At 38.3% G+C, this 13,998-nt stretch overlaps 1 protein-coding gene across 24 annotated transcripts in view; it reads left to right on the top strand.

Annotated features, from left to right (window-relative positions):
* The window catches only part of MAGI1 (membrane associated guanylate kinase, WW and PDZ domain containing 1), a 524,636-nt gene that overhangs the window by 420,297 nt on the left and 90,341 nt on the right, over window positions 1-13,998 (top strand). For all 24 annotated transcript variants that reach the window (XR_015747473.1, XM_087954578.1, XM_087954577.1 and 21 more), the window contains 4 exons: window positions 592-701; window positions 2,876-2,968; window positions 9,274-9,459; window positions 11,917-12,537. Coding sequence is in view for 23 of the 24 variants with exons in the window: in XM_087954578.1 (XP_087810704.1) it covers window positions 592-701; window positions 2,876-2,968; window positions 9,274-9,459; window positions 11,917-12,537 (1,010 nt within the window). In the remaining variant the exon portion in view is untranslated. The remainder of the gene's footprint in view (window positions 1-591; window positions 702-2,875; window positions 2,969-9,273; window positions 9,460-11,916; window positions 12,538-13,998) is intronic.

Below are 13,998 nucleotides of genomic sequence, written 5' to 3'. Positions count from 1 at the left end.
TAAATGTATATATAATGTCACAGTGCTGTTTAATAACTATTGGTATTATGTACAAATAGAAAAAAATTCAATAAAGCATTATTAAAACAAAAAAGGAATAAAAGGGGCTTCACCGGGTTTTTGTGACTGTGTTTGTTTTGTATCCCACCCTGGGTCATCACGTGAAATATCTGAGAAGTTCCAATTTCTATTATTTTAAATCAGGACTGTATCCATAGGTTTTTTTTTAACAGACTTCCAATTTTTTGTTTCCTTAGCAGATGAAGCACAAATTAGGTAATTTAAGACCATTCCATATTTTGATCAGATATTTTAGAGAAGCTAATTATTTGAAACTTCACCAAGCCAAACCATACTCAAACCTACCTGGGTTTGTACTTTTCTTAGAATATTTGAAAGTTGCTATGTCAGATAAGTTGTTGCAATTCATAGATCAACATTTGGCACGGAGTAAAGGAGCATTGCTCCTGCAGATTTTACATCTAATGTTTGCCCTGTTTTGTTTTTTAAAAATCTTAAGTCTCCCTATCATTTTTGCACTTTGCACCAAGAGTTTCCTTACTAATGGCTCTGTTTGCTTCTCTGTTTTAGCCACATCAACAGGAAAACACAATATGAGAATCCAGTTCTGGAAGCAAAAAGGAAAAAGCAGCTTGAACAGCAGCCCCCGCCAGCACAGCCTCCACCGCAACCATCTGAAGGTTGGCACCTCCTGAATAGAATGACCAGGGTTGAAAAAATGCCCAAATGCCACACATACACACTTCTCTAAAGTTTCATATTTTTGATAAATGACTGAACAGTCCTGGCTTCCTTCCTGCACGAAGACACAGGGAACGTGAGGTTATTTAACTGGAATATTTAAGACAAATAATCTGCTCACCCAAATGGTTATGTGGCCACTATGAAAAATCTCTTTGGGACTCTACGGAGGGTCTCTATGGAGAATCCTATGCAGTTGTGAGTTAACTATTGAAACTTGAATTTGAAATATGCATGCTTGAGACATGTCTAAAGCACTATTTGTGGAAGAAATGGAGCCTGATAGGTATTCTACATGTTTAGTTCACAAAATGCCATGTACAGTTCTTGTAATCACACATGCACAAGGACACATATACACTTATGAAAGACAAAAAGATAAGACTGCAAAAACTTTTTGAGTGCAGCTTGAAGCTAATACAATTGCATTCTGTATGCACAAATTGTCATAAAATTATATTAAAATTGTTCCAAAGCAAACAGATATCATCTCAAACTAGAGTGATTCATTATAACAAGGTAGCATTATTTGTTTGTGTGTATATATATTTAATATTCTTATCTGACTACCTGAAACCAACTGAACTCTAGGTGGCTTACAGAGTGCAGGAATTAAATAAGAAAAAAATAACTAAAAATACAAAGCTAAAAATGATCAAAATGTAAAAGTACTGTCCGGAAGTGTCAGGCATAAGCAACTAAAACCACTTGTGTAAACTTTATTGTTTATCATTAAATTGCTAGCTTTCCCTGGGAATGACCAGATAGGACTTCATGGATTCATGCTTATGCCGTTTACAGCAGCGTAATGAGTCTACGCTCAGCCCTTGCTTGACTCCATCCCTCCAGATCAGAGGTGGGCTGTTGCCAGTTCAGACCAGTTCATCCGTACTGGTAGTTTCGACCACTGGCTGCCCCCCACCCCGTGTATCCCATCCTATTATCTCACTCTCTGGCTAGCTCGCCCTACCCACACAGCCCAGCTGTTTATTATTCCAATAATTTCTGGGGGACAAATTTGTTTAATAGATAAATTATGTCTGTTATATCTCAGTACTTTCTTCCATTAATCATTTTTTAAGTCTTAATCAATTTTCTCTTCTGATACGCAAAATAAATGAATATAAGGGTGGCAGTCTAAATAACATAAGTATTCTAAGATCTTGTTTACCCCTGCAGTGATAGGTAATGGTGCAGCTCATAGTGGCCAATATGTTCCATCCACTGGTTGGTCTCCCACTCAGGTTTCCAGCTTTTGCTTGGCTAATGGTGTTGCCTACACTTGTTCCTGAGAACACTTTGAGAAATGCCCATAAAATCTATTGTGACAAGCCTTCTGAGGAAAGTCAAAGGAAGGGGACTGTGCCTAGAGACACAATGGGCTTGTATTAACAGTACAAAACCAGAGTGGTTCATTGTGTGGCTGGATCCTATATATCAGGGCTCCCCACCAAACCCCTGGTCCATGGACTGGCACCAGTCCACAGCATGCAAGAAACCAGGCCGCACAAACAAGCAAAGCCCCATCCACACGATGCACGCAACACACGAAACGGCACCCCCTCCAATCTGCAGAAAAAACCTTTCTCCACGGCACCAATCCCTGATGCCCAAAAAGCTTGGGGGGGCCACTACTATATATAATATTCCAATAGCACTTCCTGTTCCAGATGATACAGTTCAAAAACAAATGTGCTTTGAATATTCTAGTCGGCATGTAAATGCCCTTTGGATTGTAGAAGCAATGGACTATTTAATGGTGAAAACAGTTAAAATACTCTAATACTCTTCTGGAAGGCACTGAAGACCTGGTTCTGCCAGCGGGCCAGGGGAATCCCAGAGCGAGATGGGGCCCATCAAATGGCTCATGTGACCTGCTGTCGTCATGGTGGGGGAGGGGAGTTGGGAGGTGCCTTTTTTCAGATTTTGTTCTATTGTATTTTATTAATTTATTTGATTATTTTTGTTAGTTTTTATTGGGGTTTTTTTGTGTTTTTTTTAAATATGGTTTTACATTCTGTAAGCCACATCAAGTCGCCATGGGCAAATAGGCGGGAATATAAATTCAATAAATAAATAAATAAAAACTCTGTTTTCTTCTCTTTTTTTTCAGAATGGGCTGAAGAGAATCCTCCCCTTGCTCCTCCTCCTGTTCCAAACCATATTCCCAGTAACCAGGAGGCAGTTAGAGATGTTCCAGTACAAGGTAAGTTGCTATGAGTGTAATGAAAGGTTTTTTGTTTTTAAAGTGTCAAAGGAAGAATATTTATCCGAAAATTAGACCTTAGGACCTTCAGGAACATTCATCCCAACTTTACACCTCCCTCCAAAATTGTTTCCTGTCCTCACTGGCTTTGGTCGGTTTAGATGCTTCTGGGATTATCACAACCAGATCATCATCTCCAAATAAGAACATACAGGTAGTCCTTGACTTACAACAGTTCATTTGTTGACCATTGAAAATTACAACAGCACAGAAAAAAGTGACCTATGATGGTTTTTCACAGTTACCACCTTTGCAGCATCCCCATGGTCATATGATCAATATTCAGATACTTGGCAACCGATTTTTATTTATGATGGTTGCACTGCCCAGGGGTCATGTGAACAGTTTTTGTGAACAGCAAAGTCAATGGGGAAGCCAGATTCACTTAACAACTGAGTTACTAACTTAACAACTACAGCAGGGGTGGGATTCAAAATTTTTAACAACCAGTTCTGTGGGCATGGCTTAGGTAGAGGGTGTGGTTTGGTGGTCATGTGACTGGGTGGACATGGCTTGGTGGTAATGTTATTGGCTGGGTATGGCCAACTCAGTATCACCCACATCGAGGCACGCATCTCCTCGCCTGGCCTCTCATGACTGTGGGGATGCTGCAACAGTCATAACTGTGAAAAATGGTCATAAGTCACTTTTTTCAGTGCCATTGTAACTTTGAATGGTCCCTCCACACAAGCAAAGTACCAGCAAAGGGGGGGGAACTCCAGAGAATTTCCTGAGACAGGAAGTCTAGTCCTGCCAAGAATGTAATTAGGGTTAACGGAGAGGCAGTTTCTGTAAGCAACACCAGAATGTTTCCTTCCTGCCTTCCTTACAGGATTAGGCCAGTAATTTCTTCTAACAACCGGTTCTCCAAACTGCTTAGAATGTTAACAACAGGTTCTAGCGAATAGGTGCGAACTGGTAGAATCCCACTCCTGAACTACAGTGATTCACTTAATAACTGTGACAAGAAAGGTCATAAAATAGGGGAAAACTTAATAATTGTCTCACTTAGCAACAGAAATTTTCGGCTCAGTCGTGGTTGTAAGTCAAGGACTACCTTGTAATGCTTATTAATTCAATATTATTAATTCCTACTATTCATCCTAGGAAGTAACTTTCTGATCATTGAAAATCTAGAATAACAGGAATAGAAAATGCCATAGTTGTATAACATAATTGTACAAGATTATATACAATTTTCATACCTAATCTCTCCTTTCCAGTGTGTCTAAACTAAACCAGACGAGGGTGTCTAAGGTCTTACCAAACTTCAGGCAGACATTCAGAACGATGTAATAATACGGTGTTGTTGTTTTTTAGTGTAAACTGATGTTTCCCTCTATTCTGAGAAGAATATTATTTTCCATAACGTTACATTCTTACCTGCTCATTCTTTGAGGTGTTCAGAGTAGCAAGGAAATGCTCTCTCTTTTCTACTAAAAAATTCTGTACTCGTGAAAAGCTGCACTTGAGTCTACCCTTTTCAACACGTTTCAGGGTGCCAAACTGAAATGGGAAAGGGAGAATTAGAGAATATTGGGCATCTGCAGCTTGATACCAACCAAATGTACTACCCTGTTTCTCCAACAATACGGCCTCCCCCAATAGGAAGTCCCAGCATGTTTTATAGGCATGAAATGAAATTAAGCCCCTCCCCCCCCCATATTAAGGCCTATATTAAAACATGCGAAATGGGGGGAATGGTGGGGGGGCTTGCCGTTAGGAAGTACTTTTGTTGCACACCCGGATATGGTGCTGCCTGCGTTGACCCCGATACGAAGTGCCCCACCAACGCCAAGGTCAACATCCAAGCCGTCGCCGCCCGCCCGAAGATGCAAGGGGGGGAATTAAGTCACTCCCGAAAATACGGCCTAGCCATTTTGGGGGGGCTCAAAAAAAAAATAAGACCCAGTCTTATTATATGAGAAACACGGTGGCAGTATAGAAGCTCACTGTGCTATTGTATATACAGTATGTTATTAATAACATGCAACAAGAAATTATGAGTAAAGGATGGGAATTCAGATGCTGGGTGGCAAGAGACTATCTCTGGGGAGAAGCTATGGGCATTACCACATCCCCTACTTAAAGTCTTCCTAGACGCAATCAGAGGACAAATACATCATTGATCTGGTTTGATTTTTGTGGACAGATTTATCTTTTGAAGAAGTACAACATTACTCTGTTTTGGATTATTTAGCATTAACATAAGAAGAAAGTATTAAAGATGTTCTGACTTAGAATACTTGGGAAGGACCAAGTTAAGATTTTTTTTTCTGTTGCTGTTGAATTAATATGCACATACAAATCAAGACCTGCTATACTTTATTATTTGTTTCATTTCAATCACGCTTGTGATTGTATAATTTAAAACAGGCCATAGAACTCCTCCTGAGTTCCTTTGGAACTATGAAAATATTTGGAGAGATTTTCTGCTATAGCAGCCAATTCAGAAAAAGGTAGTTTATTCACGTGGAAAATTCTGCCTTTTAATTGTTGTTCCTCTAAAATGTACTTAACGCACAATATATAATTGCCCATTAATTAGAAAAGCTGTAATGTATAATTTGAAAAGCTTTGCAGCTATTTTGGAGAGCTTTACTCCAAAAGAAACCTGGGGAAAGCTTATTGATCTCAAATGCACCCACCGTTTTGTCAAAGAGGCTGAATCATAGTCTCAGCGTGTGTGAGCCATTCATAGGCCAAGTTAAACACATACCTGGCCTTTCGATTTCAGCTGATAAAAGCTGGGGCTTTAATTGCCTGTGATGGTGCACCAGAAATACAACAAGGAATTAATATATACAAAAATGATGCAAAGCTGGCATTCAATGCACCCCTTTTATTCAAAATTCAAAATTTATTTTATTTTAATTGATATTACATAGATTAGCAAATGGTCATATATGTATATACATACTTTTCAGGCAGGGGAGGGATTCTACCAGTTCGCACCTATTTGCTAGAACGGGTTGTTAACATTCTAAGCAGTTCGGAGAACCGGTTGTTAGAAGAAATTACTGGCCTAATCCTGTAAGGAAGGCAGGAAGGAAACATTCTGGTGTTGCTTACAGAAACTGCCTCTCCGTTAATCCTTATTACATTCTTGGCAGGACTAGACTTCCTGTCTCAGGAACTTCTCTGGAGTTTTTTCCCACTCCTTTGCTGGTACTTTGCTTGTGTGGAGTGACCATTCAAAGTTACAATGGCACTGAAAAAAGTGTCTTATGACCATTTTTCACACTTACAACTGTTGCAGCATCCCCACAATCATGAGAGGCCAGGCGAGGAGCTACGTGCCTCGATGTGAATGATGTTGAGTTGGCCACACCCAGCCAATAACATGACCACCAAGCCATGTCCACTTAGTCACATGACCACCAAGCCACACCCACCACCTAAGCCACGCTCACAGAACCAGTTGTTAAAAATTTGAATCCCACCCCTGCTTTCAGGGTCAACAGCACTCTATAGAGCATAACTAAGAAGTAAGAAATAATAAATTAAAGGTATATGATAAAAAGAAAAGGAAATGGAAACATAATTAAATCTAGTTAATAGCAATTCCATTCATACAATTGCAGCCTTGCAAACAAACTTTTTTTTGTCCCATTTGTACATCACGCTGTAGATGCTTTCTGTTGTTTAACTCCTCACTTCTTGCTTTCTGAAAATCTCATCAACTCCGTCCAACTATAACGTTCTCAATCTTACTCTCGGTCTCCTCCTTTTATTTATTCCTCCTCCATAAGCTTTCAGTTTCAATCCCTTTCAATTCTACTCCATGGGACAAGGCAACTTAATCTTGCCTCTTTTGTGCTAACAAACATTTCTGTTTGAAGCTCCTATTGCTTCATGTCCCTCCTTGGCTTTATTGTACTGGACCATCCTCTATCTCTTTAGAGTCACTTAGGCGAGATGGATTTTTTACCCATACAATTAAATCAAATCAAGTCATGTCAAATCAATCAATAGTTTTAATTCTTATTGCATTCAACTTACTTTTCTATTTCTCCAGACAGGTCTAACTATCACTTCCATAAAATAAATTAGATAGTAGTACACTCTTATGCACAGCAATTTTTTTCCACAAACGTTCTTTGCACAGACCTTGTTCTGCTCGCTACCTTTCTACCAGCATTTGAAAATTTAAACACTTATTATCCATTTCCCCATGTTTTTATTAACCCTTCTAACAAGATACACTTGCTCTAATTTTTCATCATTTATGTATTGCATAACATCCATGCTTCTCATTGTATCCTATACAGTAGTCTGTCGAACATGTGCTGAAAATTGCTTGATTTTCCAACAACTTGAGATTAATTGCATAAAGAAGTACATGTCACATTGCCAACTAAGACTCCTCTAATGCTACAATAGAAGAGAATATAGATAGATGGGTGGATAGTAGAGATAGATAGGTAGGTAGGTAGGTAGGTAGGTAGGTAAATGAGACAGAGAGAGAGAGAGAGAGAAAGAGAGAAAGAAAGAAAGAAAGAAAGAAAGAAAGAAAGAAAGAAAGAAAGAAAGAAAGAAAGAAAGAAAGAAAGAAAGAGGTTGAATTGTGCTGTCCCTGGTACTCCCTGAGCTTGGTTGTTCAGTTGTTCCAGATCTTTCATGATCTGACTAGGTAATATCATCTGTATGAGTGAGTGCAGGGTTCATGTTTATATTTGGTAGCTTGATTTGCCAGTGTGGTTCTTTCTTTGGTAATTCTTTGATTAGAGTATTGTTTCCTGCTTGATAGTTTGTCTAGTATTAATCCCTCCTTATCTGGGTATTGGTTGCTGGAGAGGATGTGATTCCTTCTTACTTTATTATTGGGTCTTTTGAATGGTATATCCTTTTTTTTAATGGTGGAACAGGTGAGGAATTAAAAACAAAAGGCAATCTATGTGGGGGGTTTTTCTATATGTCTCTGGCAGATTTTTATGAATGTCAATCATCCAGAAATTCCCTAGTGTTTTTTAATTTTGCTTGCTCTAGGATGGGGTGACAAACTTGCGTTGTCATGGCAGCATCATGTAATATATCAGGACTTTTTTCCCCTTCACTAAACCGGGCGGGGGTGGGACCAGCACATGACACATCCGGCCTGCGGGCCGCGAGTTTGACACCCCTGCTCTAGCATGCTCACAATTTTTCACTTAAAACTATGGTTGAATCTGTCTATTGTGAGATTAAGGAGTTTTCATAATGTCTTCTGGCTGCTAATTGGTGTTCATGTATCCTGCCTACTGGTCTTCTGCCTATCTGCTCTTCATAGTGGCTGTTACACATTGATTTTAGTCCAGATAAGAAGCATGACAACGAACACTAATTCGATCTTCATTGCAAGATTCTATTAATAGAATCTTGCAAGTCAGAAAATATCTCTCCTGTCCCTCACTTCTACTCCTCTGAAAACCAGGGATAGTCCTTTCTCAAGTCTACTGTCTCTATTCTTCCTTCCTGTCTCTATCTAATGTCTCCCAAGGTCATTCCCACATACCATTGTAGGGTGAAGATAAGGTGCAGGGAAGATCAGCTGACAGGCCATTGGAATAAGTCACGTTAGAATAGTAGCAATCTTGGTATCTGAGAGAAGGGAGGGAAAGAGGCCTGGAAAAATTAAATGGTGAGTAGACCTGTGGTAGGTGCTATACTGGGGGCATCAATGGCAGAAGCCAACATAAGAAAAGAAAGATAATAAGCAAATTGAAAAGTAAATGGTATAGTAAATAGTAAATGATGCTGTGAATTCAGAAAATGAAAAGTGCACATCAGATTTGACTTTCTCTTCCTGACTGGAATTTGTTTCATCTGAAACCTGGAATAAGCAATATTTTCTGGGTCTCAGTTCTGTTGAGGTATGATCGCCTCAGAATTATTTAGCAGAACCCCCTGGGTTTGTCCTAAGTTTTACACTATAGATTTTCCCATTTGATACCCCTTGTGTTTTTCAATGTTTGGGTGTGGGCAAACTTCTCAGAAGAGGAAAGCTCAATCAAGTTCTAACATTTAGTCCTTCTGAGGGTTAATTCATTGATAGAGGAGAATATTTGTAGTTGAAATAAGGGGTCTTTGGTGTTCTCTCAGTTTGGTTGTTTTCTTGCAGACATTTCATTACCAAACTAACATCATCAGTGCTGATGGGAGGTTAGTTAATTGCTCCGCTGGCAGAAGTTAGAAAAGAGAAGGATACTGTAGAGAAATTAGTGCATTTATTTTTCCTGACTTATAAACTTCTGGAATTTTCACAGCAGGGAAACCATTTTTCACCCGGAACCCATCTGAACTGAAAGGGAAGTTCATTCACACCAAACTGAGGAAAAGCAGCAGAGGCTTTGGTTTCACTGTGGTCGGCGGAGACGAACCAGATGAATTTCTCCAGATAAAGAGTTTGGTGCTTGATGGGCCTGCAGCACTGGATGGCAAAATGGAAACAGGTAGCTTGACAGGAAACTCCTGGATTCTCTGCTCTAATGGGAGATCAGCCACGGAAAAGTAGCGTAGTTAATCTGAGTTCAATCATGTTAAGTTTGCCTTAATTTCTATCTCAAAGCAAAGGAAGGGAAATAACACATTCCTCTGGATAAAACTAGAAGTTCCATTCCACAGTTTTGTTCCACACTCTTTACAGTACAGTTTGCCAGCTGTCTGGGTGATGTGGGTGCCTTGTTTTAAAAAATCATGATTGTCTTGCCTCCTATAAAATTTCATGTCAATCCACTGAGAGTTATCATTGGTGGAAACTAGATGAAATAAAGAGGAGAGACAGAGACAGTTTGGTGTAGTGGTTAAGGTAGTGGGTTAGAAACCGGAAGGTTGGGAATTCTAGTCCCACCATAGACACAAAGCTTGGGCCAGTCACCTTTTCAGCCCTAGGAAGGAGACAACAGTAAGCTTCTCAAATCTGGCCAAGAAAACTGCCGAGACTTCTTCAGGCAATCACCAGGAATCAAAGTTGATTCAAAAGTTTTTTAAAAATCTCTGATTTAAAAAAAAAGAGCAGCAGTCCTACAGTTAATAACTTAGCCTCTGTACATCCACTTGTCTTTTAAACAAAAAGAAAACAATGAAATATTCAATCAAGAGCCCCTTTAACTAATACAATGCTAGAGAAAAATTAGTAGTCTACCAGAATCTAAACCTCAATTATTCTATTCTGGCCAAAGGGCTTTTTCCCCAAAAAAACCAAAAGAAAAGAATGTCAAGCAGGTTATAGTGTCTCTCTATAATGTGTCTATATATAGCACTATAAATAGGTTATACTGTCAAACCACACAGGCATAAAGCCATTACATTGTAGAAGCAAAATATTACAATCTTCCGAATTTCTTAATAGTAGAGAATTAAATCTAAAGGACTTGTGTGTATTTTTAAAACATGTGCTATGTCAAAGCCAAAATGTTCTGCCATTTTTTTGGATATAATTCAAAACAAAGTCCTTCACTGTGTGAGTCATATTGAGCACACACAATGTAGCACTGCTGCACTTAACAAACCTTTTGAAGGGACAAAACATATTAGAGCTTAAAAATGCAAAGAGTAAATTTCCAGGACACTGAAGGATAATCCCATATCTGCTACAAACCTCATTTTATACAGGCAAAAGAGTTTTATGTAAGCAATTTCTTTTTCAAAAATAAAAACATCAAAATATTTCTTCCCAAGTGAACTGAACTGTAACCCAATCTATCAAAAAATATGTTTGAGATGTTTTAAAACAACTAAAAGCAAGAATTCCTTCATCTTTATTATTGGTTAAAAGTGAAGCTTGACTGCTGAAACCAGTGCAGTCTTTTCCAGTCAACAAAACGATTCTTCTTTTTTCTTAAAGTATTTATCAGTAAGTTAGTTTATTCTCATTCAAGAATGAAATTTATAATACTACAGGAATATTTGATGATTTCCATGTTGGAATATATTTAGTATTATAACAGTGTTTGTTCCGCTTTATATGACATGCTATTATTGTTCCCTTTCCTGGGGAATTTTAGAATGTAAGCTACAGGTAGTGCTTAATTTACAACCACTCACTTAGTGAACATTTGGAGTTACAACAAATATTCAAAAAATGCCATGAATACAATTACGCACCCAAAACATTGCATTCTATCACCCACGGCATTAAACACAGATCCAAATCCATTATTTTGTCCCCAGGAACTCATGTGCTTAGTTATGTAAGGTAATTTCTGAATTTTAAAATGCTATATTAAATATTAATATAACATAAGCATAATAGTTTTAATATATGTAATATTCTGCTTTGGATTCAATGCTTCCTTTTTCATAATCTCTGAATTTGTTGTAGTGAAAGATGGCTATGCAAGTTTTAGTTTCACAAAAAGAAAAATTATTATAATAATTTTTAATAATTGATAAGCTAAAATCACTCTTTGTCTCTGTTACATAGCATTTTGAGTTATTTGATGCCAAGATAAATGAACTCCCTGGATACATTTCCTTGAACAGTGTGTATGTGTGTGTGTGTGTGTATATAATATGGTATTCAGCTTTGTTCGGGTATTTTCCCACGTCATTATAGTTGTGCTTTTAAAGTTGTAGCACAATACAGAAGCCTGATGATGGCAGATGAGATTCTGCCGAAACGTTGCTACAACTTTAAAAGCACAACTATAATGACGTGGGAAAATACCCGAACAAAGCTGAATACCATACATGTAAGTACCCGCGAAAACTTAAGAAAACACACACACACACACACACACACACACACACACACAGAGAGAGGGGGGGGAGAGAGAGAGAGATTATATTTGATAAAACTACTAGTAGTAGTTCTTGTTCCTCTTCCGCCTCCTTCCTTTTGCTATGCACTGAATGAAGCAAGAAGTTTGTATGATAAACTAACAGAGTTTCAACCATCTGTTCTGTAGGAGATGTTATTGTCAGCGTGAATGACACATGTGTCCTGGGCCACACCCATGCTCAAGTGGTCAAAATCTTCCAGTCAATTCCTATCGGTGCCAGCGTGGACCTGGAACTGTGCCGAGGCTATCCTCTGCCTTTTGACCCAGATGATCCCAACACAAGCCTGGTGACATCTGTGGCCATTTTGGATAAAGAACCGATCATTGTAAATGGGCAAGAAAGCTATGACTCTCCGGCAAGCCATGGTAGCAAAACAGGGAAAGTCAACGGGATGAAAGAGCAGAGACCTAGCAGTCCCGCTGAGGTTTCTTCCAATGGATCCCACGGCTACCCCAATGACACAGTCTCCTTGGCTTCTTCTATAGCAACGCAACCTGAACTCATAACTGTACATATAATTAAAGGGCCAATGGGCTTTGGCTTCACTATAGCAGACAGTCCTGGGGGTGGGGGACAGAGAGTGAAGCAAATTGTCGACAGTCCAAGGTGCCGAGGTCTAAAAGAAGGGGACCTTATAGTTGAAGTCAACAAGAAGAATGTGCAGAATCTAACTCACAACCAAGTTGTGGATATGCTGATTGAATGTCCTAAAGGAAGTGAGGTGACACTGCTGGTACAGCGAGGAGGTAGGTTTTTTTTAAATTTAATACCAAAGTACTCTACTTAAAACATTGGTGTCTAAATATACATAACTAGTTTAAATTGGCTAAAAAAAAAAAAAAGATAGCTGCTGGCTTTTAATTTAAATATTTTTAAACAGCATTGCGAAAACATCATAAAATATTGCATGGTATTATTTTGAGTTAGCCCTGGTCCTTGTATTTGCCTCTATCTATTTGTATCTTTCCCCCTTCTCCACACTCACGCTTTCTTATTTTTACAAGTAACTCAAGGTAATGAACATAAATGTGTTAGAAAGTTTGCTTAGTGTGTTGATTTTTTTAAAGATATAAACACTACAGGTAGTCCTCGACTTGCAACATTTCATTTAGTGACCAGTCAAAGCTACAATGGCACTGAAGCCAGTAACTTATGTCCTTTTTTCACACTTTTTTGACCATTGCAGCATCACCAAGGTCATGTGATCAAAATTTGGATGCTTAGCAACTGGCTTATATTTATGATGGTTTTAGTATCCCTGGGGTCACGTGATCCCCTTTTGCGACCCTCTGATAAGCAATATCAATGAGGAAGCCAGATTCACTTAACAACCAGGTTACTAATTAACAACTGCAATGATTCACTTAACAACTATGGCAAGAAAGCTTGTAAAATGGGGTGAAATTCAACAAATGTCTCACTTAACAATATACATTTTGGGCTCAATTGTGGTCATAAGCCGAGGACTACCTGTATTTAGAAATTGATGGCTATATTACAGGCATAGATGGCATTTAAACTTTCTTGACCTAAATATGATTAGATGGGAGTTTGCTTGTTTGCTTATTGAAAAGTTAAAATATATTTTTTTTTCATGGAAACATTGAACTTGTCGAAGTCAGGTGATTCATAATGTGTCTCATTTCTGTCTTAATTTTTTAGTACATTTCAGTTGACGATTTTATTACAGAATCATAACAAGGGGTTTGCTATCACCTTGCTTCAGTTGTTATGCTCACCTTCCTATTACTACAGAAAATTCATTTAATTCTTGGTACTTAAATACATGTTTGTTTCTCCATGTTCTCCGTTGTTTTAATGTATAGAGGAAGAGCCATTCATCCCTTTGACTTCATCTATCTTTTTTCACAGAGTACTTCTCAAGTTGTCTAGAATCAAAAACAGACAATATTTTAGGCCTGTGGATTCAATTGGATATTTGTGTGATTGAGAGATCTTCGCATAAGATAACATTCAGGGAGGTGTTGATTTACAAAATGGCTGCTACCATGGATGTGACCACTATAAATTATGTGTTCATCAGAAGGCAAAAAGGAGTGGGGTTGCCTCTTCTCTAGTTTGAAACTACTAGAATATTTGTACTATGGTATTCCAAGTTATCTTGTTTTATTATTTTAATTTTCCAAGAAAGCAAAGGGACCAATTTACAACCTAAAGGCAATTTTGGATAACTTATGATGTGCATA

This window comes from Notechis scutatus, chromosome 2 (genome assembly GCF_049901735.1).
Source record: "Notechis scutatus isolate UNSWTSFEM ecotype Mainland chromosome 2, rNotScu1.2, whole genome shotgun sequence".
In the NCBI taxonomy this organism is placed as follows: Eukaryota; Metazoa; Chordata; class Lepidosauria; order Squamata; family Elapidae; genus Notechis; species Notechis scutatus.
The sequence above is the reverse complement of the archived record's forward strand: the minus strand, read 5'-3'. Positions and strand labels throughout refer to the sequence as shown.